Below are 12500 nucleotides of genomic sequence, written 5' to 3' on the forward strand. Positions count from 1 at the left end.
CACACCAAACAGCTCTTTATTCAAAATTCAACATCACTTGAAAACTACGTTACTAATGAGTATGAAACATGAAACTATTCAAACATAGCCAGACGTCATGAACAGGGACAATTCCTAATAGCTCGTTTGCAATGCAGTGGAAATGGGATTGGAGTTCTCAAGACTTTTCTTGAGTTTCCTTAGTAATACTACTACTACTACTACTACTACTACTACTACTACTACTACTACTAATAATATCACCAAGTACTACAAATTAGTGTGTATTTAGATGCCCAATTAAGTGCTATTTGGAATGCATGGGAAAACATGTTGAGGTATTATTACATAAGGACCGCATTCTTACCCACTACATACAGGCTACTTACCACACTGTGGTAAATAAAACTAAAGTGCTGCTAATGTCTTAACCACCGATATCAAACTGTTACCCAGCTTTCAATGATCTAAATAACAACGTCATATAGTTTGGTTTAAATTGCACCCTTGTCTTAAAATAGCTGTGTGTGAGCTTCAGCTTCATTTTCCAGGGGTGTGATCTGTTTGTGAAGTCCATGAAGCTCTGTTTATTTCTGCCACAGCACACCTCCTTAATGATTATTTTACCCTTTGGCTAGGAATTGTTTACAATTCTAAATCCGGATGTGATTCTTAGGAACTGTTATGTTTTAAGGTAACTAAAAACGTGTTACTCGGCTAGTAAGTGGCAGCGCTTACTGTTTTTTTAAAAGTAGAATCGAATTTTAAAGTCGATTTATTTTTACGCTATAAATGGACTAGCTGCTGTCTAGCCATCGATCATCTATAGATTATATAAAATGTAGATTTTTTATTATTTAAGGTACATTTCTCTACCTATAATTACTTATTTATTGCTACTTCATTATTCATTTTAGATGTATTTATTCTTAACATTTTTATTACTTATAAAATTAGCTGGATAAATATAATATTATCTTTTAATTTATAACTTGTTCATTATTATTATTATTATTATTATTATTATAATAATAAGGAGTTCATTACTATTGTTAATAATAATAATAATAATAATAATAATAATAATAATGACAACAACAAAGTCATGATTTTTTATTTCTGTTAATTATTCCATGTACTGTAGTACATTTAAATACCTTTATCAGTCTTTGAGAGGGGGAAAAAAAAAAGGGAAGGGAGAAGATATTTTGAGGGTCGTACCTGCATGGCCGGCTAACTGCACCCACGGGTAGTGCTTCTTATAGGACACCACAAAGGGTGTGATGTGCACCATGCTTTTTAACTTCCTCCAGGATCTTGGCTGAAGAAAAACAAACAGAAATAATGACACTTTTATGACAGAAGACTTTGCTCTGTGTGGATTTTTGTCTGTCTGTCTGTCCTACAGGAAGCAGCTGTCGCAGTAAAGGATCATGCCAGAACAAAGTTTTGTATTTATTGGAGTGAAAGGCTTCTGATCTACGTGAGCGATCACACGGTAAACGCTCCGGCACCTGGAGCTCTTAATGTTATACAAATCACTACAGTGTGTCTGATCAAACATTGACCAGGCAGTGTGGGTTTCTGTACACAGCACAGACCCTGTAAGTCATTTTTCCCAGGGCCTGGGAACAAAAAGGTCTGTACTTGTGGTCAGGGAGGAGGGAGGACGTTTGCGACATGATGACAAAAGCAAAAAAAAAAAAAAAAAAAAAAAAGTGTGACATTTCAGGACACTGAGGTATTGGTTACAGGCCAGGGGTTTCGTGTGTGTGTGTGTGTGTGTTTATAAAAACCGAATGAAGGAAATAAACGTTGTGTCGACTTTAAGTTTTTAAGTAGCACGGTCCATTTCAAAACCTCAACAATGTTAAACAAATTCATCATGTGTGCCTCAGTTCGCTTGAATTGCACCACAAAGGCCACAGAGATTGAGTACAAATACAAGCGCAAGAGAATCCAGGCCTTCTGCAACTTTATGAAGAAATGCACTGTCAGTTGCACAAACGTTTGCGCCACACAAAACATCTGAACAACCAAACCAACGTTTAAACAAGAAGTTCAAATATGAAGCGCTGAAGTGTTTTTTTTTTTTTTAAACAAAACACAAACGCACACAAATAGTCACACATACGTATATACACACACATACACACTTTATGTACAAATGAAACTAATATTTCATAATGTGCAAATGCACTAAATGTCTTTAACTAAATTTAGTGTATGCTCTGTATTGCACTGGCTGCACACACACTTGCAGAGCCTCTCCCACCTACTCTATGTGGGCATAATAAATCCTCACACACACACACACACACACACACACACACGCACACACACATATACACACACCTACACAAGAACATGCAAAACTTACATAAAAACAATGAAGTGCTCATGGACACCTACACACTTCTAAAATCTTCCATATACTGGTCTGATTTTTCCTTTTCACACACGTCACATGCTCCTATACAGCTTCTCTTACATAACACACACACACACACAATTTTATAACAAACTGTCTTAGTAATAGGGACTACTGATTGTATGAGTAAGAAATTCAAAACCGTAACTTCTTTACTGTACAAAACTCAGTAATGGAGGATTTTATTGAGAATCACGACCTGTTGTAGGAGTAAAAGATCCCAGATCACATATTTAACCTCTTTACTGATGTCGTGCTCATTTAAACACGATTAATAAAAAAGTAAAAAAAGACACAGACACAAAGACGGAGATAAACAACGACATGAACACATACACACACACGGATGTACACTTTGTCAAGTTTAAAGAAACCACAGAGTGTAAGTTCCTCTCTTCTGAAGACTCAGCCATGTAAAACTAAGTGTTATATCTTTCTCTCTGACTGTGACAGAGCACTGACAGTGGAGACTCCTTCACTCCACAGACACCTGATAAATGTCTTTATACGTACAATCGCCATAGCAACCATTACATTGTTGTTCAGTTGCAAATTGAGTCTTAGATTAAGGAGCATGTGCCTTGCAAATCCCAGTGAATAAGCTGTTACTATAGAAACAGTAACGTATTTCAGACGAACGGCTTGATTTGTCTCGTAGCCGCTTTAACTCTCAGAGCTGCCCTTGGAATATTTCTGACCAATCGTGATCCGACACGTACAAACCGCTAACAAATTCTTATCCACGAGCACACGCAAAACGGACGTGCATCTTTTTCCACATTTTTTTTTCCCCCACACTTCTTTTTCTTACATTTTCTTTCATTTTGCACCTTAAATGTTAAGAGATAATTGTTAAGTGTTCATTGTGACTTTAGACTTATGTTTACATTTTAATTATTTGAGTTTTCCTGGTTGTTGACATTTCTGTCTTAATAACTGAGGGGATTATGACCAGAGGAAGGTTAAGTTTAAAATAAAAATGTTTAAATGTAATATATTTTTCTCCTGGTCCTTGTTTTAAATGGGTCAGAAAATAGATCAATAATTATCGATATCGACCGATATGAAACACTGATATCGTGATACAGTTTTCAGCCATATCGCCCAACCCTACCGGCTCTTATCATAAGCGGATGACGAGGCTTGTCGTCAGGTTGACGGTCGTCGTACTGCACGTTACGCCAGCAAAAGATTCCACTCCAGAGGTCAACGTTGTTGTGAAGAACAGCCATTGCAAAAAAAAAAAAAAAAAAAAAGGAAGATCTGTCTGAGGGCTTGAATCCTGAATGAACTTATGTGGCCACACAGACAATACATGTTCTGAGTGTACACAAACCTACAGCACAGCCTGGCTCACTCTACTCCACTTCCTGTTGCGATACTTAATACAGTACTGAACTTCACCGTAAGACGCAATCCTTTGAATCTCTTCATGCGATATTCCTGACTCGGCTTGTTCTATCCAGATGTATGGAATGAAAACATTAGATGTTAAATATTTTGGCTATTTGATATCATATAGCGATATTTGATACGTCTGCCGTTTCTTTTGTCTGATCCGAAGCGCTGTGTTTACAAACCCTGTGAAATTACTTCAGAACGTATGTTACACTTTCACAGACTCAGCACCTTTATCAAATAAACAGTTTTAAATCCCAGTGTGAGGAATGTAATTATAACCCTCTTCTTGTCTCTCTTCTTTACCAACACACTGTTTCTAGACTGAAATCACACACACACACACACACACACACACACACACACACACACACACACACACACACACACACACACACACACACACACACACACCTCATTCTCCCCAATCTGTTACTAAAAGTGATTGTAGTTTGCTGAACACTTGGAATCAAATTTAATTTGCTGATGTTTCTTTATTCGTGCGGAGGTCAGATTCGTCCCCACCCACTGCCAAATCCTTGCGTGTTTACTTGCGCTACCCTTTTTCCACTCCTCCCACTCTCTACCCCCATCCTCCCCACACCCCCTAAACCTGTTGACTACTGCATTCATCTTCAGAGAGAGAGAGAGAGAGAGAGAGAGAATATTCCAACACTTGCTTTTGTATGATTTCCACTACTGTAACTGTTGGAGGAATGAGGTAGATGTTCAGGCCTGGTTGAATTACAGAGCTGATAATATCCACATCACACGCTCACGTTTGCCTGTATCAAAGTGTGTGTGTGTGTTTGTGTGCGTGTGTGTGTTGAGCATGCGCCATAAAGGGGGGGAAAAAAAGCGAGCAGAAAGCAGAATTACATGCAACATGAGAAGAACTTTCCCCTCCTTCTGCGCAGTCTTTTCTATCAAAACAACTGAAGGAGTGGAAAATGCGAGAAGACAGAAATTATTAATACAGGGTAGGGCACGGGAAATTTTGGAGACACACACATAACAATTAAAGAAAAAATAAAAGAGAAAGAGAGAAAGGGAGGGAAAAAATGAAGTGGCACCATATATGGCTTGATAGAAGGCAAGTGACTAAAGGAACCTCCCACAATTCAATTTTCCATGACACGCTCTTTGACTACAGGGTTGCGTTACCATCGGCGTGTGTAAGCAAGTCTGCAGGTGTCAGTAGCTGACATAAGAAAGACTGGTCAGGTCGGTCTACAGCTCATGATGTCAACACAGAGCTGTCACCAAAACCACCAAGGGGAATTATCTCATTATGGTTTACTGAAGAGACACAATGCAAACAATGAGGTGTTCCTTGACAGGACAGCTTCCAAGTCTCTGTGTGTGTGTGTGTGTGTTTGTGCATTTTCTAACATATATACACACACGTTAGACAGTAGTTATGTGCGTTTTTCAAAAGACGCCTTCCTGTCCTCGACCACGTGCTACCTCCTTGTGCTGCAGTTACACCACAAACAAAGAAGGGGGGAAAAAGAAAAAAAAAAAAAAAAAAAACACAAAGTGTTGTCTCGACATATGTGAGGCTTCTGCAAATGCCTGAACTACTGAAACTTTTCCACAGTTCTCAGACAGCACCTTATCAGGGATATACAGCACAAAGATTTCTATAGAATATAATCTATTATTATTTTGCTGCTTAGCAACAGTGACATTACTCACATTAGTTCTGGGTGGTGATGTAAAATACTACGACACCCATTGTAGTGTTACCAAGAAAAACACTACGGAAGGAACCGAGTTACCTCTTACTATTACAACACAATAACACCGGGGAGTCCTGAAAAATTCTAAATTAAGATTTACTTATCAAAACTTTCACCAAAGCATCATTTTCATGTATTTTTTTATTTTTTTATTTATTTTTTGTCCACCATAAACCCTCTCTGTAAATTGTTACTGTAGATTCACTACAATCATTAATACAAATCATTCATCATTAATATAAAGCTGGAATTTGATGGGTCAATTCCAAAAAGGACAATTCAAGCTTGGAAATAAAACACAAATTTATTTCAAATAAAATGTGATGGTGGGTTTTCCTTTACAAAAAAAAAAAGTGTCTGAAGCTTCTACACAACTTTTCTTTATTTACGTATTAGAATCAAGTTAAGTGTCATGAATCTATTTTTTTTAATCCATAAATATAACAAAGACATGAAAAAAATCTGATCGGAGAAAATCACCTCTGAGATCCATTAGATTCCTGACACACGGAACCATGGGACTGCGATGAAAAGTTTCAGGAAACGGTAAAAGCCACGGATCTGGTGACAATCTCTGAGGAAAAGCTATTTTCTGTTGAAGATGTGCTCACTTTACTGCTCCATCTATAACAGACCGCAATGCAAATGTAACGTTTTGTTATTGTGCGTGACGTGCAGCTCGCCGTGTTCCAGACGCCAGGAGCTGCACGCGTGTAAGACGTCTCCGAAGAAGCACGTTGAGATCGTACAGGAACGGGAATATGAACAGCCAGGCCGGTGCTGCAGCAGTGCAAATACCTCCGAAGGTTTCATTACCTTTTATTTGTTTATCGATTTATTTCCCAGATCAACATCACGTTGAAGAAAACAGCTCATTTCTGTTTTCCTTTGCAAGCAATAAAACATTTACATGTTTTTAGGGTCATAATCAAGCAAAGGAGAAAAACAAGATCTTTGTGTAATATATTTGTTGAGTTTTAAACAGCATTTTCCCATCCATGATGTTCTTCCTTTTAAATGCAGAACAAAAAAAGTGAAAAGCGTGAATGAACACAACAAACACAAGCCTTGCACACCTACATTGTTCCAGCTGTTTACCTTTTGTTTCGCTAAACCGTCGTTGCTCTAGATGGAGCATCAACACAGCAATAAATCTCTCTGTTACCATGTTTGTGCTCTCCCTTCACTACCTACCACATCTCTCTAAGCATGTTCCGTAATTATGCAAGATTTCACGGGACAGTTTCATTTGCATTTTCTATAGCTGAGTTTTGGGAAGTTTAAAAAAAAAAAATATATATATATATATATATAAAAAATCCAGCTACTGACGCAGGTAATAACCCAGAACAGACACCCTCGGCACACAAACAATTTCATTTCCTCATACAGCCCATCTAGTAGCTTTAGGAAATACCACATTCATGAATTACTAGGTAATTAAATACAGCAGTACAATGAAGAAATTGCTTCTGCACAGATTTTTGACATGTCAGTCTGAATCGCAGTGTTGTGGTTGCTTAATTTTATGACCTTGTAAATCCTGAACACTGTACATTTATAGCTTTACCAAATGCAATACGATACACCACCTTCATTCAACAATCACCTGTCAATCAAATCCGAGCACCGACATCAAGGCAAAGTCATTTCATTCTAGATGAACAGCATGAAAGTGTTCCTTCAACAGTACAGATTTACCTGTTATGAAATAAAAGTACGAGTGAAACAGGAACTGATACAGAAACAGTGTGTTGGTAGAGAAGAGATAGCCAAGAGAGTAAAGACTACACTGTAAACACTGCACGCCCACACCCACGCCCGGCTCTGCATGATATCTCTGTTTGGGAGAGACTAATCCCTGACCTTTGACCCCCTACATGACTGAACTGCATGGTCATAAAGGCCGCTTGTAATTCCCAAAGAGTTCCTTCTTTATCGTGCTTTCTGAACTGTAAATGTCGTATTTCTCAAGAGTCAGCTGACATTTTCCCATTTGTCACTCAGCCCAGAACTTCCAAGAGTCACCGGTTTGACGTTTAGGCCAAATGAGTCACTCCTAATTGAGGCTGAATCTAGTGTTCTGTTACAATTTCCATTTAAAGGGCATCAAGTGACAAAAATATGAGCTGTAGTTTTGTGCGTATTAGAGATCTGACTGAATATGGAAAAAAAAAAAAATTCACAATAAACAGATACAAATGAGATAAAAATGAGGCATGCGGTTTTGTTCCCTTTGACCTAAACACTGCCCTCATTAGCTCCAAAACAAAGCCATACTGCTACGATCTTTCTCTACGAATTGGACGATATTCGAAACAGAAATTCTCTTTTATTTTTCAAGTCGCTGCTCCATTACGCACAGGACTAGCTGTGCATAGAACACTTCTGCTAGTTAGAAAAATAGGAGTTTAAACTAAACTTTAGCTTAAACTCTTTCACACATACACGTTCACACACAAGACTAAGCTTAGTCTAATCGCGATCTAGTCCATCCCGTAAGACAGAACGTTTTTCAGAAAGTGCCACACCATGTCGATAATAAACTCGAAGCTGAAGTTGAGGAAGTGCAGAAATTAAGAACTCATTTCTGGCTCTAATCTGAATGTAGATACGGATATCTGGAGCATGAAATAGATACAAACTGTGGCTTTTGTTTCCACTAGCAGTTTAAATAGAACAGTGAGCAATACAGTGCTTGGCTTAGCTGAACGTTGTAGCTCGTTGGATAAGCTGGACAACTGATCGGAGAGTCTTAAAATCACAAAGCTCCCACTGCGGGACTCCTGAGCAAGGCCCTTAACTTTCAACTGCTTAGTTGTATAGATGAGATAAACGTAAGTTGCTTTGGATAAGAGTGTCTGCCGAATGCCATGCAGCTGTATGACATGACAGCTTAGACAATCATAACAAAGCCTCACAGTTTCTGGATGCATACAAGTGGGAAGCACAAGGCCAATGAATTCCACTACGTTGCTCCCATGTGCCCACAAAACAGCTAACTGAAGTCTGGGCTGTGTTTCGTTATGCTAATGATTGTTGTGCTGTGAATCAGCCTGTGTGTGAGATTAGTGTGTGTGTTATTGTGTTGTTGAGAATGAGCGCAGGCCTACGAAGGGATGACACGTCATCGGATGAATGTACTCCGATTTAATTTCCGTCCAGTGTCACAGATTAAAAAGTGTGTTAAACCCTTGATGTGTCATGATACAAATTCTGGCATGCAGTATTTTGGCTTAATCTTTACCAATGACTTTATCTTGGTGAGGCTTGTGATGGATTCAGAGCTTATCCCAGGAATGCTGTGGTGCAAATTTACAGTAAATGGGAGCTCGGTCTATTTAGGCCACCACATACACACATGGGAAATTTTACATACTTAATCCACCTACTGGTATGTTTTCTAGGGGGTGGGGGGGAAACCGGGGAAAGCAGAGGAAACCCAAGCAGAAAGAGTTCAGGATCGAACTCAATGATTTGAGCCCAAATACACTGATAAACTGATCGCTGAAACTGTGGTCATTTATTCCTTCTTTCCTTTCAATCAAGTGTTTTATGAAAACAGAAAGAAACACTCAGGAGGAACATATGAGTGTGTGAAAATACTCAAAATTGATATCAGTGATTTTAAGGAATCTCACCAAGGGGAGGTTTAGTAGTTATAGTTCTGTGTAAATCTTTTAGATATCTGAGAGCATACAATACTTTTTTGCAGGAATTCAATTTGCCCCCATTCTACATAATTAAGGGGTGAAATCTGGTTATGGTGCACTCGTGTTTAGTCTGTACTCATCTGATGATCAGTAACATGGCAATAATTACAAGGCACACTCACCCGGGACAGCTGTTCCGGGCTGCCGAACGGGAGGCGCGTGCTCGGGGACAAGCCGGAGGGCTCGACGTCACTCCCGGTTATGTCATCCTCTGACTCCTCGAAGGAGGACGCGGACGAGAGTCCAGCTGAGGATGAGCTGGAGAGTTTTCGGAGGGAAACGCGGGGAACAGGGGAGCCTCCACAGCCACTGTCCGAGCACGGAGACTCGTGACCGGACTGCAGGTCCAGAGATAAAGCCCCGAAGCTCAGCGGAAACTCGGTGACCTCCACGTCCTCGGCTTGGCCGGGGCTCGGATCGTGGGTCACAATAAGTCTCGGAATTGTTCCGGGGAAGCTGTGGTACTCCATTAAACCATGGCGATGGACGCATTCCTCTTCAGGACAGATGGGGGTGTTGTTTTGGTCCTTGGTTCTGTGCGTAAAGTCCAGAGGCGTTTCTCCCGGTGAAGATGCTTCTTCAGTCGGTGGAGTTTTGGTCATATGTGAAGGAACGAGGAGCCTGTTGGCGACATAAGAGTGAATATGTAGCTCTGGAACCGTTTTATTTTCCTCTGTAAATGGGCCAGTGCGTATAGGTGTGAACAGCCTTAGTGCTGCTGTGCCATCGAAACCAACCCCACTTATATTGAGGTCTCTTTCTCTGGGTTCCTCCATGCTCCGGGTTGAGCTTCTCCACTCATGATTCTGCTTCTCTGTAGCTGCTCGTTCTCCGCATTGTGTATCGGTGAGATCGGCCCGCTCGAGCGCACCGGCGTTACTGAAGCACGCATCGATTGCTACAGTTGTTTCCTCCGTCGAAACTCCTTTGAAGTTCGCGACAGAACGCGCGGAAGCCCGTGCGTGACCGCGAGCAGTCGTGCAGGCGGCGGTGCGATCCGTTTGTGAGTCGCACGACTTCCTCTGGCCGTCTATGTCTCCGCGCGCCTCAAGCACATCCCCTTCGACTCCAAACGCGTGACGCCGCTGGTACGATTTAAGCCTTGGTAGATGTTTATTTTTCATCGGATTGTTGTCCGACCGGTGGCTCCTGCTTTCCAAACAGGCAAATCCGCAAAGCTGTAATGTTCCACCCGTCACTCGAGCAGCCTTTCCGTTCGCGTTGACTGAAGGCGCTGTAGAGTATGACAACGTGCACACAGATTGACCCATCCTGCGTGCCGTACAGATCAATCAGCCAAACCCTTTAACTTGGTCCGGATACAAAATGCCTTCCTGTTGGCCTGATAGAGCACTAAGTAGGGCGCATGTGCCACCACGCGTCTATCACATACACAGTGTAGTATATAGGAAGGACAGACAGATTTGTATCTCAACCATAGTCGCCACACCCACTCTTCCTCTTCCACGTCCTTTTTCTTTTCTTTCTTTCGTTCTGTTTGGGATTTCTTACAGATATTATGACGCATAGAGTTGGGAACTTTTTTTTTGTCAGTTATTTCCTGAATGATGAAATCTTCATGCCTTGTTCGTTTTCTTTCTTTCTTTCTTTCTTTCTTTCTTTCTTTCTTTCTTTCTTTCTTTCTTTCTTTCTATTTGGTAAGATGGATTGCTATTAATAATGATTTGTACACTAACAAAATATGCCAAGTAAATGTTAGTGTATTGTTGGACAAGGCTATAACTCAAGACTGTACATTGGGTGTGTATAGTGTGTATGATAAATAAGCACACACACACACACACACACACACACACACACACACACACACACACGCACACACTTGGACTTAAACAGGAGACAGTAATCATGAGACCTTTGATCAGAGTTTACAGTATTTAATAAAAGTTTATCAAAGCTGTACATGATATGGATGATGTCTGTGGCTGAAATTCTCATTCAATCTGGAGTTTTGTCTCCCCCTTGTGTAGTAAAGTGAATGCACACACACACGCACGCACACACACACACACACACACACACACACACACACACACACACACACACACACACACATAAGTATACATACCTACGAACACACACACACACACACACACACACACACACACACATGCATACATAAGCACGCACGCACACACACACACACACACACACACACACACACACACACACACACATATCCATACATACGTATACACACACACATAAGTATACATACCTACAAACACACACACACACACACACATGCATACATACGTATGCACACACACACACAAACACACATATACATATGCATACATACGTACATACACACACAAATACACATACATATGCATACATACGTACGTACTTACACACACACACATACATATGCATACATATGTACACACACATACACACACACACATACACACAAACAAAAAATATCTTTAAATATGGCTTCCACACACATCAAATATTAACAATATGAAAAGTTATTGTTTTCTGAAAAACAAACAAAAAATTCTCAAAAAGCAAATATTTTTGGTCTACAAAAAAGAACAACATATGCTGGGAAACGTGTCTAAACCACAGTGATGACAGAAGCCATGTTCAGGTTCTCCTTAAGATGAATAGCTTTTACAGTAACAGACATAAATAGTATCCTATAGGCAGTATTCTGAACTATGGATCGAACCAGGATTACAGGAGCTAAGCAGCGGAAACACAAGCCTCTGTTCCACCATGGAAATGTTTCTTTTATGTTTCCTTTTTTTTTTTAAATTAGAACTTTGTAAAGTTTGTGACATTTATCAGGGAATAAAATCTACTAAAGTGATAAATGACCTTAATATTACTACTACCATTACTACTTTTAATAATAACACAATAATAATAATAATAATAATAATAATAATAATAATAATAATAATAATAATACCCCAACCAGTGGTATGTTTAAAGTTTTAAGATTTCTAAATATGATTAATAATATGTTTTGATTTTTTATTTATTTTTATTTTTTTTTAAACTCTGATTTTTAATTTTTTTTATTTGCATGAAAATTAATTCAGTTTGACATTTAGGGGGAAATCGGAACAATGACATTATTGCACTTTACTAAATATTTTATGAGACACAGTCTGGCTAAAATCTGATCAAGGGATAGCACCATATTTAACCCACAGAGTATAAATTATTTCCAAATAGGTAAAACATAGCAACCTATACAAACGG

The 12500-nt window shown here is 39.5% G+C and overlaps 1 protein-coding gene across 1 annotated transcript in view; it reads right to left on the reverse strand.

Moving 5' to 3' along the window:
- The window catches only part of itpkcb (inositol-trisphosphate 3-kinase Cb), a 16058-nt gene extending 5508 nt beyond the window's left edge, over positions 1-10550 (reverse strand). The window contains exons 1-2 of the mRNA XM_060878283.1: positions 9386-10550; positions 1201-1300 (exon numbers count right to left, since the gene is read on the reverse strand). Coding sequence (XP_060734266.1) covers positions 1201-1300; positions 9386-10534 — 1249 coding nt within the window. The 5' untranslated portion in view covers positions 10535-10550. The remainder of the gene's footprint in view (positions 1-1200; positions 1301-9385) is intronic.
- Positions 10551-12500: the final 1950 nt, after the last annotated feature.

This window comes from Tachysurus vachellii, chromosome 9 (genome assembly GCF_030014155.1).
Source record: "Tachysurus vachellii isolate PV-2020 chromosome 9, HZAU_Pvac_v1, whole genome shotgun sequence".
NCBI classification, from domain to species: domain Eukaryota; kingdom Metazoa; phylum Chordata; class Actinopteri; order Siluriformes; family Bagridae; genus Tachysurus; species Tachysurus vachellii.